This window comes from Aedes aegypti, chromosome 3 (genome assembly GCF_002204515.2).
Source record: "Aedes aegypti strain LVP_AGWG chromosome 3, AaegL5.0 Primary Assembly, whole genome shotgun sequence".
Taxonomy (NCBI): domain Eukaryota; kingdom Metazoa; phylum Arthropoda; class Insecta; order Diptera; family Culicidae; genus Aedes; species Aedes aegypti.
In genome coordinates, this window is record NC_035109.1 from 298,597,054 (window position 1) to 298,620,337 (window position 23,284).

Consider the following 23,284-nt stretch of genomic DNA (forward strand, 5'->3'; position numbering starts at 1 on the left):
CTCGAAAATTACGAGCCGCCATGTCAACATAGCTGCAAAAACGAATGACGGACTACTTAGTCTTAATTCAAACAATTTTTTTTCCAACTGGGTTTATCATTTCTACACAAAATTTGAAATCCCGGGAAGTTTTGTCAAAGTTAGTTTACACCTCGAGAAACCAATTTTTTTGTAGACTTTTTTTAATCACGCTGGATTTTTAAAACCTGCTTTCATTTGAAACACATGGAGGACAGAATCCCGTGACACGTTTTAAGAACTGCAAACTAGCCTTAATTATCGGAGAAATGCAAATGTAAGATTTGTTGGAGTTCCTAGAGCAGTTTCTAGAAATTAATTAGAGCTAAATTTTGAAGCACATTCTTCAACTTAACTCCAATTATAAGTTTTAGAGTATTTCCAGGACGATTTTCTGATAAAGTCTTTGAATTATTTTTGGTTGGTATTCCTAACAACCTCTGACATACCTACGAAAAAGTCATGTTGAGTTTCTTTCAGAAGGTTTAAGTTCACTAGCAATTCATTCAGCAGGTCTGTCCCGAATTTTGGTCCTAGTTTCTACAAAACAAATATAACAAGAATTCAAATATATTCAGAGGACTGACACGGCTGTCATCTGCATCCCTTTCGGCACTATGCTTGTTCTTAGAAAAACAAAGTTTCGTTTCTTTTTGTTTGAGTTAGAAAAGCTAACCGAATCCTCAATTTTTTTTTCCAGCAGATCACGGAAAAAAAGTGACTTTGATGACCATTTTTCTGAAAAACAGTATTTAACTTTATTGACTTTTTGTTGCTGGTTGTGAATAGCTCGAAAAAAAAAGACAAAGCCATCAAAAGGTCGTCACTAGCTCTAGTCCTGTATCGGTTCGAAATCAATCCTAATTAAGCTATAACCGTTTTTAGTCAATAGTTGGGTATAAGAGCATTTTGCGGCATACATTAATATCAGCCACGTTTGACCCAAATTACTCCTGTGTGTGACGAGTGATAACACCCGACGCCCAAAAAATCGACGCTAACTTGGTCGGTGAAGGCGACGCGATGCCAGACGGTACACGCGCGGGCGACGCCGGTAAAGCGCTCGCTCTCCAGCTTGACCAATACGGTTAGCGACGTTTCGCGCCTTCAGCGGTACGCGCCTATAGGTAGCTAGAGAGGATCGCGCTCGGTCTGGTCGAGCCTTAAAATGGTTCGATTCGCCGGTTTCGAGCTTCAGTACACGGTTCAGTTCCTGCTGCGTTGTGCTGTCCGGTCAATTAGAATAGTGTAAGAGCCAGGCGAGGAAGCAATACTAGCAAGCTACATAAGCAGAGTACAACACGCTGCTGAGTCCTGCCTTGGACAAAGTCGTCGCTTGATCATTGTCACGATCAGTCACAAAGCGCAAAGCAGGAAAATACCCTCTGCCTCCGAGAGATCAGGAAAAATTTTACGCGAGTGAAGGCGGGTAAGGTGATCGAGCAACGGAGAAACACTGTTTTTTGTCGGGTCAAGAAGGGTGCTGTTGCTGAATCGTGTTGTGTAGAAGACAGTCGTGAAGGAAGTGTCGACCGGTGAACGTCGTTGAAGTGTTCCTTAGAGGGGCAAGTGTTTGAGAAATAAATTAAAAATATTACGACAAGCGAGTGGCGGAACCGCAGACTGAAGATCGTGTGGGTGCGTTACCGAAAGTTAGTGAGGCGGGGAAAATAGTGATCTGTCTGTTGTTATGGTTGATGCGCCAATTGAAAGTGACGACGTTGAGTAAGAGGTAAATATTTTGTTGATGCCAAGTTCAAGGGAATCGGTACATATGGGAACCTTTCATGTTTTAAGTGAGATTTCATTAAGATATATTAAGTTGTTTTTCGGTGGTGTTAGAGATTTCACATACTTTTTTTCTACGTGCTGAGTTGGTTATGTACCTCGAAAAAAAAAAAAATGCTACGTAAGAATAGTTAGAAAGCATCACAATTCATCAATTTTGAACACGTTATTTTTAAGCAAAAAAAACTTCAAACAGTTTACTCGGTGAATGTTTGCAGCTGGAGTTTTTGATATAAGGTGTTAGTTACTCTACGTTGTAACTGTTGCACTAAGTTAAGCCGTACCTATCCAAAAATCCGTTTTTTGACTATACGAATTTCAATATTGCATTGTAATGATGTATTTTAGTACCAAATTGATCAATCTTGAAAGATGGCCCCCATTACCGGACACTATCTAGAAATGACTCGCATTCTGTGAATTTGTACTTCGTCCATTTTGTTTACTTCATGAATAGTATCTCATTGCTAATTAAATGCATTTGCAACATTCATAAGGATAATTTGAGTTTTACTTATACTGTTAGTCGTCTATCAAAAAACCTCTTTCATAAAACAACACATTTTACGTGTTGTTCTGAATTTTCATTTTTCCTATTTTGATTGCATCTTTGATATCACGATCGATAAACTACATGAATAATGTGTGTATGTTGAGATACAGGTGATAAAATTACAATGATATCATGTAACAAATCGAGCTAACGGAAATTGGGGGTCAGGAGGTGCTAGACAAAATATGTACGTTGACCATATTTAGTTCAATTATGGTGCAAAATACATTTATAATTTCAAATTATGATGGTTTTCCATTGAACTTGCGTGATTTAAATTATGTTTCCATGTTCAAAATCATTATTGATTGAGTTCAAATTTAAGGCGATACGTAATTTTTTATCGGTTTGCATATCTGTTTTTTTGAAGCATGCATATTTTAAAGATGTGTTGTTCTACGCAAACATTAGTCTCCATTATAATTTTCTTTTCTTCTGGTGAAGATGAATCGAAGCCAAAGTTTAAATTTTCAAGAGCACGGATCTGGAGAACCAAACATCCGTTTGAACTGAAAACCTAATCGATTGGTCACCATCAGCTAGTGACCAATCGATTAAGTTTTAAGCTTGAACGAATGTTCGGTTTTCCAGATCCGTGCTTTTGAAAATTTGAACTTTGTCTTCGATTCATCTTCACCTTCTGGACCATGATTTCTACATTTTTCGACGGTGTCCGATCTCGGGGTTCCTTCCTCCGTGGTCTTCGTTTAAGCTCCAATGTAAGGAATGTCTATCTTTTATAGCATCAGAAAGTCATGTTTTTTTTTTTCAATCTGTAAGCAGGGCAGGAATAATTGAACAGCCTAATTTTCTTTTTCACTCAATTGTATCGATATCAAAGTATTTCTTACAAATTTGACTCGAAACCATTTTTTGTAGTTTTGACTACAATTTTAATTCAGTACTTTATGTTTGTTATTCGTCGTATTATCAGTTATGCTATCCTTCGTATTATCAGTTATCCATCATAGGTCATATCAATCATTACATTCATTTATTATATCTAAGTATTCTGTGTTAGACTAAACATCATCCTAATTAAAAAAAAATAAATTAAGCATTTACAGTAGTGTTTCGATTTCATCACACCTTTTGAAAACCCGTGATTTCGACGTAACCGTGATTTTAGTAAAACTAAAACTAAATGCTGTAGTTTTGTATTCGATTAATTAAATCAGTGATATATGAATAGGAATGAATAACAATTGAAGTTAGAAATAAAAAAAGGTTCATCATATTCTTCCTCGCAGTGGCTATTAGCTGCCCAGTGTATTCATTACATAGAATAATTTTCGGGATGTTCTCAATTAAAAATAAATTGTAAGATGCGTAACAAATCTCCAATCCGAGACAACCCAAGTAACCACAAGCATTATAACATTGCACATTTGATTGGTTTGAGATTTCACAGATTGTTCGTGTTTTAAGTAAGTTCAGGTGAACTTTTCTTCCTCAACTTTTCATAGGCACCAAACTAAATAAATAGTAAACCAACGTTTTTGTTGCTAGCCAATAAACCCTATTTTTCCTTTTTAAAATTTAATTCTGCCAGTAAGTGTTAATAAGAACACATAACTTGAATTTTCAACATTATGAGATCAATTCACATTTAAATTACAACATTCTTAAAAAGTGTGATATTATTGAAATTGAAAACGAGCATGAAGTTGGCGAGTAGTGATTGAAAGGACAGATAGTAGAATCGAAAATCACACTTCGTTTTCGGTAGAAGTTGAGAATCTTTACAGGTAAATTGAATACACATGCTTCATTTATTTCATTTATTTAGTTAACATCTAAAAATATAACACTGAATCAACAATGTCCCGCGCCCAGCAGTCCCTGTCCATCGTATCCTTCCAGCTTTGGCCACCTTCTGGATACTGGGTTCGCCGTAAAGTTGAGCGAGCTCGTGGTTCATCCTTTGCCGCCACACACCGTTTTCCTGCACACCGCCAAAAATCCGCCACACCGCCATGATACATTTGGTGCGGGTGTGAATCTTTTTGACCGCAGCTTCTTGTGGAGGCCATAGTAGGCCCGACTTCCACTGAAGATGCGCCTCCGTATGTCACCACGTTATTGTCAGCCGTCAGCAAGGATCCAAGGTAGACGAACTCGTCGACCACCTCGAACGTATCCCCGTCTATCGTAACACTGCTACCTAGGCGAGCCCTGTCGCGCTCGGCCCCACCAGCTAACATGTACTTTGTCTTGGCCGCATTCACCACCAGTCCAACCTTTGCTGCCTCGCGTTTCAGGCGGGTGTACAGGTCTGCCACCTTTTCAAATGTTCGGCCGACAATGTCCATATCATCCGCAAAGCAAACAAATTGACTGGATCTCGTAAAATTCACACCCCGGCTGTTGAGCCCGGCTCTCCGCATAACACCTTCTACCGCAATACTGAACAACAGGTACGAAAGTCCATCATCTTGTCGTAGTTTCCAGCGGGATCCAAACGAACTGGAATGTTCGCCTGAAACCTTCACACAATTTTGCACACCTTCCACCGTCGCTCTTGTCAGTCTCGTGAGCTTCCTGGGAAAGCTGTTCTCGTCCATGATTTTCCATAACTCTACGCGGTCGATACTATCGTATGCCGCCTTGAAATCGCTGAAAAGGTTATGCGTTGGGACCTGGTATTCACGACATTTTTGGAGGATTTGCCGTACAGTAAAGATCTGGTCCGTTGTCGATCGACCGTCAACGAAGCCGGCTTGACAACTTCCCACAAGCTCGCTTACTATAGGTGACAGACGACGGAAGATAATCTGGGATAATACTTTGTAGGCCGCATTTAGAATGGTGATCGCTCGAAAGTTCTCACAATCTAACTTATCGCCTTTCTTGTAGATGGGGCATATCACCCCTTCCTTCCACTCCTCCGGTAGCTGTTCTGTTTGTATCTATCAGCCGGTGAAAACAAATGGCCAGCCTCTCCGCGCCCATCTTTATGAGTTCAGCTCCGATACCATCCTTACCAGCAGCTTTATTGTTCTTGAGCTGGTGAATGTCATCCTTAATCTCCCTCAAAGTGGGGGCTGGTTGGTTTCTATCCTCCGCAGTACCGACGAAGGCATTTCCTCCGTTGTCCCGACCTTCATTGCCTGTGCTCTCAGCGCCATTCAGGTGTTCGTCGAAGTATTGCTTCCACCTTTCGATCACCTCACGGTCGTCCGTCAAAATGCTCCCACCCAGACAACCAGAAGTCGCATAAAAGTTAACGCAATAACTCGTTTATTCATACAACTTACATCAAACCCTCAAAACACGGTGGATAAAATCGTCAGATTGATGAGTTTCCTCGCATAAAACGATTTTTTTCTGAGTTCATTTGTACATTTTGTTTCATCCCGTACACTCGTACAAAGTAAATCGAATTAATCCGTAGTAGCTGTCTAATCAACATTTGTTATCATTAGTTAAGTCGCATAAGATCACAGGTTAGTTCGGTTAAAAATTTATACACTCGCATTGCATGCTATTGTTCATCACATAATATATGCACGTATATCGCCTCCACTTTTGTACGTAGAAGGCCTTTTTGCGACATCTTATAAGTGAAATTTTGCATATACAAAGCCTCCAGGTGATTTCATTATACATACATTTTGGTTGTCTGGGCATCCTTATCCCTGCACCTCAGATCGCGGCACGAAGCCGTTGCGGGATGCGTTAAGCTTCTGATAGAACTTCCCCGTTTCTTGAGAACGGCACAGCTGTACCATCTCCTTGCACTCCGTCTCCTCCAGGCGGCGTTTTTTCTCCTGAAAGAGGCGGGTCTGCTGTTTCCGTTTCCGTCTATAACGTTCCACGTTCTGCCGAGTCCCTTGCTGCAGCATGACCGCCCGCGCTGCATTCTTCTCCTCCAAAACCTCCTGGCACTCCTCGTCGGATCAATCGTTCCGTCGAGTCCGTCCCACGTACCCGACGTTACTCTCTACTGCATCGTTGATGGCTGCTTTTACTGTTCTCCAGCAGTCTTCAATAGGGGCTTCATCCAGCTCATTTTATCCAGCTATTGTTCGTTTGTTGTGTACTTTCGATCGCTCTGGACAAACATGGAAAAAGGGCGAAAGTTTTCTATGCATTTCATTTTCGTTTCTATTGGAAAAAGTGGAATGACGCGTATTTGAATACTTCATATTCAATCAGAATAAAAGGTGCTATTGTGACATTACTTTTGAATAAGCATGAATAGCTTTTCAATCAGTTTTTCACATTTGATAAAATGCAAAAATAAGTTTTGATCAATTACGCGCTTTTATCATGTTTGTCCATTGTTTAAGATCTGGGCTCCAGTGGCAGTTCGTGACAGCAGAATCTCGGCTCACCTTGACGTACATAAATTTCGTGTCTGTTTCTCCCTCCCAGGTCGTGGGACATAATTTGAAGGATATTGACCACCTAGATGATAGGTCCATTAACTTAGTTGTGAACTAGGTTTTTTTTTTACAAAATGAGACTATTTCGAGCTTAGTGAATATTGTTCACTATGCTTATATTTCTAGGTGACCCTTAAAATGATTTTATACGATCAGGTCTGAGTAGCTTTTTCAAAGTGATAATGTTTAATAGCTAAATTTGCCATTTTATAAGAAAATTAGAATTAGGTTCCTCGGAGGTCCCATAAATAACCGAAAAAATACCCAAGCCCAAAGCTAGTCCCATTGTCTGATTTAGTTCTCATTTTGTTCAAATTATAAAAACAAATCGAAATGGTGCTAGATTTATATCAATTAGATGAGTAAAAGTTGATTTAAAAGGAAGTTGGGATCAGTTTTACCCTATCTTACCCAGTCACCCACCGGAATAACTCCGAACCGGTGGACCTTTCCAATTTTTTTAATGATGATTGTTAAACTAAACATCCAGATGATTCCTTTCGAGCTGAAACATGGGCAATTGACCCAGATAGCCGTGACGGTAAACGCGCAGCTATTCAGTAAGACCAAGCTGAGGGTTGTGGGTTCGAAACCCACCGGTCGAGGATCTATTAAGGTTGGAAATTTTCTCGACTTCCCAGGGCATAAAGTATCATCGTACCTGCCACACTATATACGCATGCAAAAATGGTCATTGGCACAGTAAGCTCTCAGTTAATAACTGTGGAAGTGCTCATAAGAACACTAAGCTGAGAAGCAGGCTCTGTCCCAGTGGGGACGTAACGCCAGAAAGAAGAAGATGGGCAATTTGTCAAGAATTTCACATTTGATCTCTTCAGACTACAGTATATGAATCAGTCACTGAAGGATCTTCCTAGACGACCTTGAACAAAAGTTCAGTTTAAACATTGTATTCAATTTATGCATCTTCTCTTCAAGATGATTGAGAAGTGCTTCACGATCTTTAGAGGCAATCTCCTCTCTTTGCGATTTGGTTCTTCTAATGGAGTTCAAGATCTCCTGCTTGAATCGAGCAAATTCGGAAATACAGATCACTATTGGCGGCAACTTTTGCTTTCTCACTTAAATCGAAGAGGTTAGCTGGCTGCTTGGAAAAATTGACTAGTAATCGAATGAAATGTTCATTTTGATACAATGTTCATCAATTTCGCTATTGAAAGGAAACAAAAATCCAGGAAAAACGCGTTTTTCGCATTTTTGCTCCGTTTTTCTTTTTTATCATATTCAGTGAGTATTCGAAGTGTCCGCCTAAGAGATTTTCTCCCAAGATGGTGACTAAGAAGGATTAAGTACCACCCTTAGTTTATGCCAACGACTCGAAATGACGACAATGAAAAATCGAAGGCACGGATTTTAATAAGGATCCAATTAAACAAGTATTGATGATGATGAATATAGGTTTTTAGCTATCGAATAACGTTTCATAAGTCGATAGCTCTTAAGTCAAGAAAATCAATAAATTTACTATCAACTCATATTGTTCGAACATCATGCGAGGCCAAACAAAATCGACCTTGTCGTCCGCGTGGGTTTCGATCGCCTGATATCGTCGTCCATCGCGCATCAGCTGAACCGGTTGGTCATACTAAATAACTTTCGGGAAGACTTTTTTGATAACAGGTATCGTCTACGTCCCTTAGTTCTGCGATGTTGCGTTTTTTTGCGTCAGGTTGAGAGATGTGTGAAATTGGTTTGGTCATTCGGGGCTCGTCATGGTTTTGAATATCATTAAGTAGAATACGTCAATTTGCTCGACAGATTTGCATACAGTGTTCGGCATATCAAACAAATGCAATGAAAATTAGCGACTTGTGTATAACAAATGAACAGTTTCGGTGCTATAAAATGTTAGGAGTATAAATTATCACAGCAAGAAATTGTATCGATATTTTTGGTGATCTTAAAATTTCACTAATTAAATAGCACCATCTGCATTAGAGTGATGCAAATTTCGAAATTTTTGCTCCCCTATGCTTAAAGGATTTGAATTATGGTAAAAAGCATCCTCCCAAAATTTGAAATGATTTGGAAGAAATTTGACTGTGCACACGCCAATTGAAGTTTATATGGAGATTACTATGGAAAACGCCAACCTTTTGTGTTCAGCCCTCTATCTCTTTGTCATAATATTTTATGGAAAAGTGAACACACTCTTCTCATGTGAAATTCTTACAGCTACAACTTTGCCGAAGACCGCATTAGGATTGGACGTCAGGAAAAATTGTTATTCATCATCATAAAGTGGGTTTGCTTTCAGTTAGCTTCACCAACTATTCGGCAGGCAACAGTGGTGCTCGTGGCGGGAAGAATAGATCAAAGTAATCCAGGCTACTATGTTCTACAGCAAAAAAGCAGTGTTGCTCTGAAAGTAATTGAATGATCATCTCAGCATGGTTTAGACTTTGGAATCAAGAATAACAAATTTTCCTTACGTCCCAACAAAATGTGGTCTTCAGCAAAGTTGTAGCTGGGAAGATTTTACATGAGAAGAGTGTGTTCACTTTTCCATAAAATATTATGACGAAGAGATAGAGGGCTGAACACAAAAGGTTGGCGTTTTCCATAGTAATCCCCATACAAACTTTAAATGGCGTGTGCACAGTCAAATTTTTTCCAAATGATTTCAAATTTTGGGAGGATGATTTTCATCATAATTGACACCGTTTAAGCATAGGGGAGCAAAAACTTCAAAATTTGCATCAGTCTAATCTGCATGTTAATGCGCATACTGCAAACTTCTTCATCTTTCAGTTCAGTTTTGAGTTCTGGAAAAGGATATGTATTCGTTTGTTTTTTCTTTATGATTTTTGTTAAGAATTATCAAAGAGATAAAGCCAGTTTTTTTATGGTGTTGAACATTATTGTCAGTCCATCCTGTTATGTTGCCTATTGCATGCCTATTGCAACTGTATCCTCAAAGCTTGAGCTTTAATTCAACAACACCTTAAATCTGCGCACCACACCCTCTTAAATGACGCTAAGCTTTGAAATATGTAGGTAATTGGTATACCCGCATCTTGCCGAACAGCAATTTGCAAACTCATCACCGGTGTCGGCGCTGATTGATTGGCTGCTGTTGGTTGGAAAACTTGCGCAAATCCAGCAAATAATGCTGGCCCACGATGAGTTTGCAACATTTTTTTCTGGTAATTTACCCACTTAGGAAGAATGGTACTATCGAGCGAAGATCACCATATCAAACCAGAAGTGTGATACGGAACCGAATGTTTTGAAGAGATTATGAACATGTTCTGCAAGAAATTTGAACAATTAGATAATGCGTCACTGATTCATGATCATGCCTAATAAAGCATGCGACACAATAAAAAGCATTCCGAATGAAGTTCGAATAAATGTCTCAAACGCCATGGGAAATCATGTCCCTCCTGATATATACACAATCGACAACTCACTCTGCAGTAGAACAATGGTCATTTGTAAAAAAAAAAGCTTCCCCTATCGATAACAATTATCAATCTCCGTCATCTCACCACTTTTTTCTCACTTTATTTTTGCTTGCAGAATTCGGCCATCCAGCTCTTCTACGCGGCGGAGGCCTGTCCTCATTCGTCGAGCAGCGATCGTTTAGGCAGGACCTACAACGACCTTCTGGCAATTGCGTCTTATCCGTGTGGCCAATATAATAGTCAGTGTCTGAAAAACAGTGCCAACTTTTTGTTTTCTGTTTGTGTGTTTCGTCTTGTGAAGAAGCCCGGGCCAATTACTAGCCAAAACACTTTCGTTCGACTTGGTTCAAAAAGAAGCGTTGCATCCAACGTAGACCAGAGGCAACCGATCATCAGCCATCGTCGTCAGAACACGCCATCATGAACAAGCAGTTTCCAAAACGCCAAGAACCGCCCCAGGCCTCGGTGGCGGTCAAGCTGCTGACAGCCGGAACGGCCGCGTGCTGGGCCGATTTCATCACATTCCCGCTTGACACCGCCAAAGTGCGATTGCAAGTAAGTTTGGTTCTTCGTGGTTTGTTTGATAAGACATTGATGCCCGATACTTATTCCTTGCAACTGATCCAACAATGGCTGATCAACCATCGTAAGGATCCTAAACGCAAAATACAGTCAACTCTTCGTAACTCGATATTGAAGGGGCCATCGAGTTAGGGAGGCATCAAGTTATAGAACACGAAACTAGTGCAAATGCGATCTAAGGTAGTCATGAAAACAAACTTTACTATGGTTCTAGACTGGATTTCGAGTATCTAAAGGAGAGTTGACTGTAGTTGATATAGTTAGACAGTAGAATTTGTAAACGCAGTAGTTCTCAACCAACCGCTAATCCGCGAACTCTTACAGGATCGTATGGATTGCTCGTGATTCCAAAACCATTTTATAGTTGTTGTTTTTTTCTTGCTTCAGTGTTATAGCAAATCAGCATTTCTAGATGCTAATGCTTCAGCAAGATTTCCTGCAATATTTTTGTGAAATTCTTGATAAATTCTTGCAATATACAGTCAACTCTCCCTAACTCCATATTGAAGGGACCATCGAGTTAGGGAGGTATCGAGATACAGAAGACATGTTTTTTTTTTAATTTTGATTTTTTTTTAATTTTACAACATATTTTTAATATAATTATTTCATAGTCATAAATAGTAGCATTTTGACACCTTTACTTACTTTACAATTTTTGAACAGTAAAAAAAGGTGTTTTATCACCCTGCAACAAGTTAAAATGCTTAATTTTACTCTAAGCATAATCTTAACATTACAATTTATAAAAATTATTATCATTTAGAAAATATTTGAAACTTTTTATGAAAATATCGAGTTAGAGAGGTAAACTTGCATGGGAAACTCAAACAGTTTGCATCGAGGTAGGGCAAATCGAATTAGAGAGGTATCGACTTACAGAAGGATTAAAGTATGCTAAATTGAAGGGACCGCGCATTTCATCGAGGTAGGGGAAATATCGAGATACACAATAACGAGTAAGGGAGAGTTGACTGTACTTTGTCGATTGATGGCCTTGTATTTAACAAGGTTTTTAAAGGCGAATGAATTCAATAATTTAAAACCTATATAATAAACACACAAAAAAAACTTTTTTTTTATAATTCCTTTTAGCATTCTTGTTGATACCTGGTAAGGTACTTGGTGAAATTTTGACTAGATTGCCGTCAGGATTCCATCAGTATGCCAAACGGATTCCTGCTGCCTTTGATTCTCTACAAGTGCTTTACAAGATGCTTGGCTTTATTTTGTTCGACTCGCAAAGAGTTTGAAGACTCTTCCGGTGACTGCTCTACTCACTTGAAGTTAGAATATATCAAGTTTATTGAAAACTAATTGAATTTTAACTGTTAATTTTAATTTTAACTTTAATATGTTTAATCCGTATAGGCCTGAGTGAAAGAAAATAAACTAAAACTCTCACTGCTCAGCGTATACTAAATGGATTTCAATTATTATTTGTCAGTATATTCGTACACATATCTTGTTTCTAAAAGTGGTCAAAGGATCTCTGGAATGTTTCTGTGGCCGGAGTTATTGCGGTGGATCACTGGGTCAGGTCGGATGACAAGGGTTCTGTGCCTCTGTGCCCCTGGAGATAGGCAAATTTCAATTCACAGATAATTTTTAGAATCAGCTATAATGCGGTCACTATATCAAGGAGTTTTAAGAAAAACGTATCAACGTAAACCTTCTGATAATCGATTAAAATGAATAATCATGTCAACTGCATTCGATAGATCCTACAAATGATTATTTTTGGGTACCCGGGATGCCTCAAATTTATGATAAAGCGCACAATTTGTTTCTTAACATCTGTGTCAAGCTTATGGGAACGCATTTAAGTGAACTATTATGTTCGATCTATACTTTTAGAGAATTGAAACGGTTTAGTATCTAACAAATCTAGAGCCGGTTGTTCAGGGCATTAAGTTCGAGTGACCGCATCTGGTATACTCTAAACGGTGCAAAAATATTCGTTTATAATGTTGAATATCAGGTCTTAATGATTGTTGTAAATTAAAATTATTGCCATTGGAGAAACATAATGATAACTTGCCAGGTCCCAAAAAATCGCCTTTTTTACCCGACTTGATCCAGTGACCCACCGCAATAACTCCGGCTACAGGAGTATTCCCGAGTTCCTCCGGCCATTTCTAGAAACTAGATGTATGGGCCAATATACTGACAAAAAATTATTTAAATCCGTTAAGTATTCGCTGAGCGGTAGGAGTTTTAGTAATTTTGCTTTCACTTAGGCCTATACGGGTTAACGGTATTCGCTCGCCTCAGAAGTAATTTTTAGTATTTTCTTTTATCTTTTGCAAAGTTAAGTGAAGTGTTGAAATTAAATTAGTTTTTTTTTGTATACATTCCTACTCTAATAATAGTGATATAAAGGTTAATTATTTCAAGAATCAATTAAATATTTTAGTTTGATGATTTTTTGCATAACCCAAGAAACAATTGTGGGCGATTAATGAACTGATTAACCAAAGCTTTACAGCAGCCGTCGTGGTTGAACAAAAGTATAAGTTGTAGAAAATGATGATCAAATTTTGCTTACATTCTTAGCAGCGCTTTAGTTCCTCACTTTTATGGTATTTGAATACCAAGTAGAACCAAAATTTAAACAATATTTGTTAATAATTTAGTTTAGTTGTCTAAAAGCCTCTCTAGGATAATTGAAGATGAGCTGTTTCTGTAGATCCAAATTCTGTTGTTCCAAATACGACATACAATTGAATAACAATCTTTTACAATTTTTAGCAACACTCGTTTTGTCATTTGTTCAACAATACTTAAATTGGTCAAAACTGCAGTGAAGATATTTTTGCTTTGAAATGCTTTGAATTCAACTTTTCAACCACCTTTAATATAGTTATATTTCAAACATAGTTATAGGTACATCGTTGTTCGAATACTGAAGAAGTGTGATAGTAACCATTATAACCGATTAACATTCAAATTTTCAATTACAAGTATTATTCAACTTTACAAAAATTCCACTTGAGAAAAGTTTCTGAGAGCTGTTTTTTCAGCTATTGGTTGTTTAAGAATTATCTCAGTAAATATCAAACTATTATTCAAGCCTTATTCGCCTAGACATGGAATTTCTGTTCAATAACAATCATTTTATCAACGTAATATATTATATGTTTATTCATTGTCTTACTTCGGATGTTAAACAGCAATAACATTATAAGTAGACTCCACAATGTGTATTCAACATTTAAAGCACCAGTTATCCATCGAACATTCAGAAATGCTTGTTCAGCGTTTGTCTTATAGGGTTTCATAATGAGTAATAACTAATTAGTGGAAGAAAAGTTGTAGAAATCCTTATTACCTATGATCACCGTCATTCAAACAATAGCCTTTGTACTGTATTAATTCAACCACATGTTTTCATAACGTGATTATTAATATATTACTGCAATAAAGCTGATAGTGGTTTGAACAAGTCTTGCATTTGAGACCTTTAAACATGTTAACATACACCGAACGCAAGCAAAATACTTAGACGATGTTTAAACAACATCTGTACGATAATCTTATTCTATCTTCAAATAGTGCTATCAGCCAGCAGATCTATATAACCTTCGTTGGAGCAGAGGAAACCCACGCGCCTGTGATCCGAAAGGTCCTGAGTTCGAGTCTCAACATCATAACAATGTTTGATTAATTGAAATTTAATAATAAAGCATCAAATTCCTAGTCATCCAGATAAGAGTATTTAATGAAGTCTACAAATAACTACCTATGTTTTTGCTGTTTTCATTATAAAATAAATGTTGAAGAAACATTGAACAAACCTCCTTTTGTACGTTTATACAATTAATTCTATAAATAAATATGATGTCTAGTTCAGTTGAACAAACACTTAAACAGGCTGTGATCAGCATGTGTTTTCGTTGAACTAATGCTGAACAAAGCCTAGTATTTTTAATAAGTGTGGTAGTAATGGAATCTACAACTTTTATTCGACAATTTAGAAATAACACGTCATGTAATCCTGTCGAACAAACGCTTAATAAACATATCTGAATGTTTGCTGGATACCTAGTTGAATAAATGTTGAATAAACATTTGTAAAGTCTACTTATAATGTTACTACTGTTTAACAGTAGAGGAAAGGTCATTGAATAAACATGTACTATATTACATTAATAAAATGGTTTTTGTAGAATAGATTCTCAATTTCTGGGCGAATAAGGCTTGATTAATAGTTTAGTGATAACTAAGTCAATAATTATAAATAGAATAGTTGGGAGTCATATTGAATACACAACGCCACTAAATTTGTGCAGACTAAAGCGCCGTCCACAAATTACGTAACGCTCTAGGGGGAGGGAGAGTAGGCTCAAACGTTGCGGCTCACACACAAAATTTATTTTTTTCATACAAAGACCGTTGCGGAAGGGGGGAATGGTCGAACACGATTCTCTTGATTTGTTCTTATTGCGTATCAATTCTACACGCGGCGATCTGGACTATATAAATTCATACATTTTGCCTTAACCTTTCAGTCGTCGCGCGGTTCGCCACAGCCAGAACCACCACACTGCTGTTGTGAACGAAAAGCGAGGTTTTTTCAACAATGTTGTACAAAATACAACAGCGCGACGACTGAAGTGTTGAGAAAGATGGAACGATTATTGCAATACGAAAACTTTATGTATCGTTTTAGCATCACACCACATCAAGGCGTCGATAGACGAAGGGAAAGCGCACGAGCCTACCGATCGCAAGGTTCTTGGTTCGATTGCAGGTTCAGGCATCAAAATTATCAGATAGACGATGATACTATTATCTATCTGATAGACAACTGATACCAGTGGCGTAGCTAGGGTTAATGGGGCCCGGTGCGGAGATTGATTTAGGGGCCCTCAAAATTAAGGTGAACACCGTTTAAATGTAGGACGCTAAACATTGAACAAATGGCTTTTGTAGAATTATGACTAGAGATATGGAACTTATGTTGATATATTGATATGTTGTTGTAGTTGTTTGGTGGCAAACATGTTAATTAATGAGCCTTCAGTTCTTTTTTTCTTAATTCTTGTTCAAAAACACATTAGTTCACTGAAAATTATCGAAAGAACTTCCAGTGAATTGCAAGAGGAAATATTGGCTGGCGAAGTATCTCTGGAAAGCAATGATTCATTACAACTCTAATTAGGTATTCTAAGAAAGTTTGGACATTTCCTCAATTTTGTGTTTTTAATTCGTGATTGACTTTTAAATTTTTGATGAACGAAATCCTTTTAACATCCATAAATTTGTCCATGATTTGCTTAAAATAAATAACCAGATGAGAGTAGAATTTTTCTAAGGGTAACCATAGAAGTTACCTCATAGATTTCAACATGAATTCCTTGAAAGATTCTCTCAGATTTTTTTTCAAGAAAATCATGATTGCCCAAGAAATTTATCTAACGATTTTACCATAATCTTCTTAAAACCATAACTTTCTAAATACTTTCTTCAATATTTATAACATCTTCGAGATCTCAACTAGAAATATTTACTCCCGGGACTCCAGTGATTCTGGCTGAGATTCCTTCAGGAATTATTTTAGCAATTATAGAGAAATTGCCCAAATATGTCTTCAAAGAATTCCCCCTGTCATTTTCTCATAAATATCTCCAGAAAAAGATGTTTTTTCAGATTTTTTTGATGAAATTTTTTAAAAATCCGGGAAATATTTCAGAAGGAAATCTCAAAGTAACATCTGACGAAACTCGATTTAGTTTGATAGTAATCTTTGATTAACTCCCACAAAGTTGTCTAGAAGAACTCTTGGGCTCTAGAGGAAGTCTCGAAGGATTTCGCGATGATTGGAATTACTAAAATAGTGTGGAACTACAGATGAACTTTTGAAGAAGACATGAAGATTTTACTGAAAAACTACACGAGAAATTGTTTGGAAGAACTGCAGGAGTAATTTCGCATGAAATGTGGGAGAAATGTTTAGGGAAATTTCTGAAGAAGCTACATGAGGAATCCCAGGTCAAGTTTGAAGAGGAATTCCTGGAAGAGTATTAAATATAAATTCTTGGATAATCCCTGGAGGAATTTCAGAAACAACTCCTATGAAAAATGTGTATGAATACTTGAAGGAATCCATATAATTCCTGAAAGGATAACTACATGAACTGACATAGTAATTCTCGTAGATTTCCCAGGAAAAATCTTAAAATGAATTTATTTAAGAACTGTAGAATGATTTTTTTTCTTAAGATAACTTTGGAAACTTTGGAAGATCTTCTAAAGTTACAACTGGGGAAATCAAAATAGTCAAGAAAAGCGTTGTAGTGGATTTCCTGGAGCAAATTACAAAAATATCCACTAAACATCCCTTGATGCAAAGCAGGAATATTTTTTGGGAGACTTAGTGATGGTATCAATAGAGACAATAGAGACATTTCTGAAGGAGATCCCAGAAATATATCTGAAGAGATCTTTGCATAAATCACTAGAAGAATACCTTCGTTTTTTTTCTCCAGGAATCTGAAAAGAAATTCATGAAGAACCTGTGGATGAAATCACGTAATAGTCTCTGAAGGTATCGTTGGAACCTCTTGAAGCGAGATTCACTGTAAGCAGGTTGGAAAAAATGTCTTTGAAGACAATTTTGCCTAAAATAGAGACTTTCAAGACCTAAAGGTAAAAATAGAGACTAATCTTCTAAAAAGAGATTTACTACCAGTATTGATATATAGTTTGTTCAACTATAATTGAAATTAAAATCGGCTAGTTTGTGGACTTCGTGGCCGTGCGCTTAGCGGCGTCAGTCGTTTAGGCGTATTGTGAATGCCACGTAGCGTGGGTTCGATTGCCGCTCCAGTCGATGTAAACTTTTCGTCAAACGAAAAAATCATCACTTGACTACTAAGTGTTTCGTGTTGTCCGTTGCCTAATGTTAGTGATTGTTCAGTCTGTGCAGCCTTTGACTGAAGACGGTGTAAATCGTCTTTTTTTTTAAGAATGTGGTCACAAACATACGTTAAAACAAAGTCGGTAAATGTAAAGAAAATGTCAAAAAAGAAAATTGATTTTCACACAGTAATCATTAATGAAACATCAGGAAGAGAAAGTCAGGCTTATCAATTAAGTATATTTTTTTCAAAGGGCGATGAAATTCACAAATTTTAAATGCCATTTTAATTGAAATCCACTGTTTGAAGATCTTGCCTTCAAATCAGTTCCATGGGCCCCGCACATTTAGTTAGTTCCATCTGAATTACAAAATTGAACCAAGTTATCGAGAATGAATTTTGAATAAATATTAAGGCTACTATAATCACTTATAACATTGTTTATGGGGCCCCTAACATTGCCGATCAAGGTCACCTTCAAACTGAATTTTTATTTGCTTGTTTGCGTTTAGAAATTAATATCATAATATTGACTGAAATTATTACCACAATTTGGGGGCCCCTATGAACTCGGGGCCCGGTGCGGACCGCACCCACCGCACCCCCCTAGCTACGCTACTGACTGATACTATCAGTTCAGCCAGATGGTACTATCTAGTGATCCTTTATATGAGAGATAAGCGGAAGTATAATGGAATGATTTGGCAACAGACCAGCAGTGCTGAGTTTACTCGGCTTTGAGAATAATACTGTAACACGGACATGACTTCCTCATTGCTAAAAAGAGTATTTTGTTTCGTAATAGATATTTGAGCTACATACCCAAACTAATGAACAGCAGAAAAAATCAACAACTAAATATCGCATTGACAAAAATCCAAAAAAAAAGAAAAATATTTAATATTTTTTGCTCTATACAAAATAACTTTCACCGAAATAATTTCAGGCGGATTACATTACTCCTCAAGAAAAGTTCATAACAAACATAACGCATGTTCGTTTGGCTCACACTTTGACAGCTCTCGCTGCTCGATTGGCTCAAACTTTGACAGAAATGTAAGCTTCCGCGTATCTCTCTTATAAAGGATCACTAGCACTATCACTTCTTGTCTATCTTGATAGTATCACTGAGAGAATGGTTTCTCTCAGAGATAGAAAATAGAGTGAAAGTATCCCTATCCCACAAAAAAAAAACAAATTTCTTGATGATACTATCAGTACAATATCTCTCAAATAACAATGATACAGGTTCTATCTTTATCAATTGATAATATTATAGAATAACAATTGTTGGACGATGGGTATAGCAAATTAACTAAATTACATATTTAGCAATCCAAGGTGGCGGCTTCAGGAGTGAAGGAATTGTTGGAAACCCATGCAATATGGGTATTTTCGGAACGGGCACGATGAGGGTATGACGAAAATCGATATCCGACATTGCATTGCATGGGTTTTCAACGACTTTCCTTAACCGAAGGCCGCCATCTTGGATTTTAAAATGGCGTCGGACATCGGCGTGACGGACGTTTTCCGTCATTCCCTCGTCGTGCCCGTTCCGGAAATATCCATGAGAACATACCTTGAGTTATTTCTATTTGCTTTTTCCCATTATGCGCAAGATTTTGGTTTCGGTTTTTGTATCAATGATAGGATAGATAGGAATAGCTATAGAATTTTGCAGATAGTATATTTTTCCCCAAAGATAGATGATAAAGATATGCTTGATCCATCAGTGATGAAAAAATGCTGATAGTACAGGTCGGACTCGATTATCCGGAGTATCGATTTTTTTTTTCACTCCGGGATAATCGAATCCTCCGGATAATCGAATCACTAAGATAACAAATGAAATCTTCGATAAAAGAACTTAAATATTATCTTTTTTTGTTGTTTTATTTATATGATGCGGTGGCGTAGTCAGAAATTATTTACAAGAAAAAAATTTTTTTGACCAGCATACACAAAAAAAACACTTTTTCAAACCCCCTTTTTCTTAAACACGTTAAAAACTGCAAAACCATCCATATTTTATATTTCAATACAAAATTATCTCAGATTTATGCATAAAAATTGAAAAACAAGAACATCAAAAACCATATTCCGGATAATCGAGTCTAAGATTCCGGATAATCAAATCCCAGATAATCGAGTCCCCCTTATGTATTATTCAAAATATTTGCTATTTCACATCCTCTGGTCTTACACGTCTGTAACTGTCCTGCCTTCAAAAACATGAGGATATAAGGCAACAAATGCAAATGATAGGACACATAATTTTCTAAAAATGATATATGCATAATCCTTAAGATAGATTTGGAAAGCTTTTATTTAATTTTAGTAAATTTTGAGAAAGATTCGGTAAACGTTTGACAAGACCTTGATAAAAGTTTTACCGAGATATCAGCTGTCGGGTTCTTCGGGAATCCGTTTACAGAGATCGATTTCCGAATTTTGGTGCAATTACTCTGTAAAACTAAACTTAGCTTTGAAATTCGTTCTGATCTATCCATTATTGTTGAAGAACAGTTTGATTCTCTCGAGAATTCTCTAGATTTAGAAAAATAAGATTCCAAATTCCGAGCATGAGGAACAATATCGAATGCTTAGAGCTTTAAATGAAAGAAATAATTAAAAAAAAAAAAAATAATCACTAGTTACACTACCGAAAACAATGAATGTTTTGATGAAAAGTATCGTTTAACAAATAGTTGAAAATCATCATTAAACATCTAAGGCAGTGTTGCTCAGGCTCATTTTTCAATGACCTGTAATTTTTATTGAAGTAAATTTTAGGGGTAGTACAGCCTCTTGACGAAAAATTGTACAAAGTTTGTCACTTTGGCCACCACGGATCTAAAAGGGTCCTTCCTTAGCCGAATGGTTAGCAAAGTCATGCTGGAGGTGTCTGGGTTTGATTCCCGGTCGGTCTAGGATCTTTTTGTAATGGAAACTTTCTTGTCTTCCCTGGGCATAGAGTACCTGCTACACGATATACGATTGCAAAAATGGCATCTTTGGAAAAGAAAGCTCACAGTTAATAACTGTGGAAGTTGAGAAGCAGGCTCTGACCCAGTGAGGACGTAATGCTAAGAAGAAGAAATAAAAAGAAATTAGTTGTTGTGTAGAGCGAAAGTTAGTTTATTTTATACACATGTATTAGACCTCATGACCATTTGTCTCTACTAGCGGAATTTGGGACAAGTGTGCCACCTTAAGCAAATTGTTCTCTAACTTAGCCTGAAGCTTATAAAATCCACCAATTTAGCCTCATGATGTTAGTTTCACATCTTTTCATAACCACTGTGACATTTAAAAAGTAAATAACTTCAAAAAGTATTAGTTTTGAAGCTTCTCAAATATCATCCAAAATAACCTATTTTTCGACACTATGGGGCAAGTGTGCCACCCATATGGGGCAAGACGGCCACCGACTGAAAATCGCATGTAATTCTACTTGTAATGGAATTTTCTTTATTTCCTATTAATATTACTTACAAAGCAGACGCTAATCGATAATTTAAAAAAATAATTTAAAGTTTACCGTAATAAGGGGATGCTTTATAACAAGGAACAAAACATGCGTAACTCTCTATTACTTAATTCGAATAACTAAAATGGTTATTCTTGTCTCCATTCACTACAATATATGTATTATCCATATATTACGGCGAATATGTATAATATTTTACTGGATCGGCACTAAATAACGGTAAATATTGATGTAGATATGTAAAACGGTACTCAATAAGCCAAAAAAACATGTTATAATTGAATATTTTGAGAAAAAATCATTTTGGGTGCAAAAATGTCATTTATTCCTCTACTATACTTCAGAAACCACTACTGGTGCCTCATTTTGGTTTATTATTATGATTTTGTTGTTGATGTTCACATTTTTATATATTTCACACCAACAATTTGCGTTTACCAAATAGGTGGCACACTTGCCCCAATAAGTATAGATTTCAACCAAACTGAATTTCGTGTGTAAAACAAAATATTTTTTTCTTTCAAATGCCACAATAACTTACACATTTGAATAGTTTCACAATGTACAGTACGTTAGAAAAATCTGTTAATAACTTACCTTTTACCATGCTATTTAGAAACAACAAAATCTTATAAAATTCCACTCAAATTTGGTTGTCTTTGCAAAAGTCGTTGTAAATACGTGAAAAATAGAGCAATTTTTATCATATTTTGATCATTGTATTGTGAACTATAATGGAACACATTGTTAAACTCAAAGATAAAATATATATTGTAGTTTTTGTAAAAAGCAGGGGTGGCACACTTGCCCCAAAGTCCGCTACTCGAACTTTGTAACGGTTTCACTCCCCATCCGATTGCATCGACGAATCGAAACTTGTGCTATTTATTGGGTTCAAAGTACACCGGGCTACCGGTTCGTTAGTAGTAAACAACGCCTACCCCACTTCCTTCTGCTACACACCCTAGAGACACCATAACTAGCTACCGAGCCGGCAATCAAGTCAGGTCAATCGTTGATCAACGAGATCAACAGTCTGAGTTGAAGTGGTGCTGCGGGGAAGGGAATAGTCATCTCGAGATAACGTCCACAAGCCGTGCCTCCTTGTTTGCTTCGAGTATACAGTTGAGTAGTGTGTCAGCTTCCTTGGCTTCCCCTCAGCTCTGCTGCATGCACCTGATGCTGTCGAATAGATGTATCGCCGTGTAAACAGCTGATCGAGGACCGGTCGTCGTGCTGTGGGGACCCTTTATAGTGCGCTGAGAGCATGAATCTTCACCGTTGGACTTTGGACGATGACGCGTGCAGCGTTTGGTCCAACGTCCACGCGAGCCTATTAGCTGCAAATGACACGCGATTGAAGCGCGAGACAAAGTGGAAACGATCGAGTTCATGATCGTGATGATACTATAGGGGTAGTCAGGGTAAAACCGACGCTCTTTAGTGGAAAATCCTTCCGAAGTTAGGGCTGATTCACAAATTTCATAACGCTGAAGGGGGTGGATGGGTGTCTTTCGGATGTTACAGCTCATACAAAATTTGCAGAACTCCCATACAAAAAGCGTTACAAGGGGGTGGGAGGATGTGCGAAATAGCCAGTTATAATAACCCTTTTATGGTTATTTCCCAATCAGTTTAGTTTTCCTCTATCGGTGAACTTTGAAACTTTTGAAAAACTTATTTTGAACAGAATGATGATTCACATTAAAGTTTAAGTCAATTTAAAGGTTTTTTTTTTCTTATAAGCAGGCGAAATGAACTCACCTGTAAAAATTCTGAACTGCTACGGCAAATCAAATGTAATATGCTGTTCACTAAATAATAATAAAAGTTTAATTTAGTTTTATCAAACCAGCTTAATTCAACAAGCAAAAGTATACAAGTTTTACCAAATAGCTGGGTGTCGGTTTTATCCTGATTTCCCCTACCCCACAGTTGGGCGGACACGTTTGATTTTCCTCGGAATTCAATTCATAACTTGGCTCAGAGCTGTGTGTAACTGAAACTGAAGACGACGACAACGACGCTATTCGCGGTAATAAAAGCGCGGTTTCGAATCACATTTTGGTGGTCACGCCAGGTGATCGAAAAAGCGATTGATGCAGGCATCTGGCACCACAATACTACCCCATGGGAAAAAAACGAGCCACCATCTTCGGTTCCCACTAGGA

At 37.3% G+C, this 23,284-nt stretch overlaps 1 protein-coding gene across 1 annotated transcript in view; it reads left to right on the forward strand.

Moving 5' to 3' along the window:
- The first annotated feature begins 1,068 nt into the window (after positions 1-1,068).
- LOC5568694 (mitochondrial uncoupling protein 2) overlaps positions 1,069-23,284 on the forward strand; it is a 29,753-nt gene continuing 7,537 nt past the window's right edge. The window contains exons 1-2 of the mRNA XM_001652466.2: positions 1,069-1,750; positions 10,291-10,730. Coding sequence (XP_001652516.1) covers positions 10,596-10,730 — 135 coding nt within the window. The 5' untranslated portion in view covers positions 1,069-1,750; positions 10,291-10,595. The remainder of the gene's footprint in view (positions 1,751-10,290; positions 10,731-23,284) is intronic.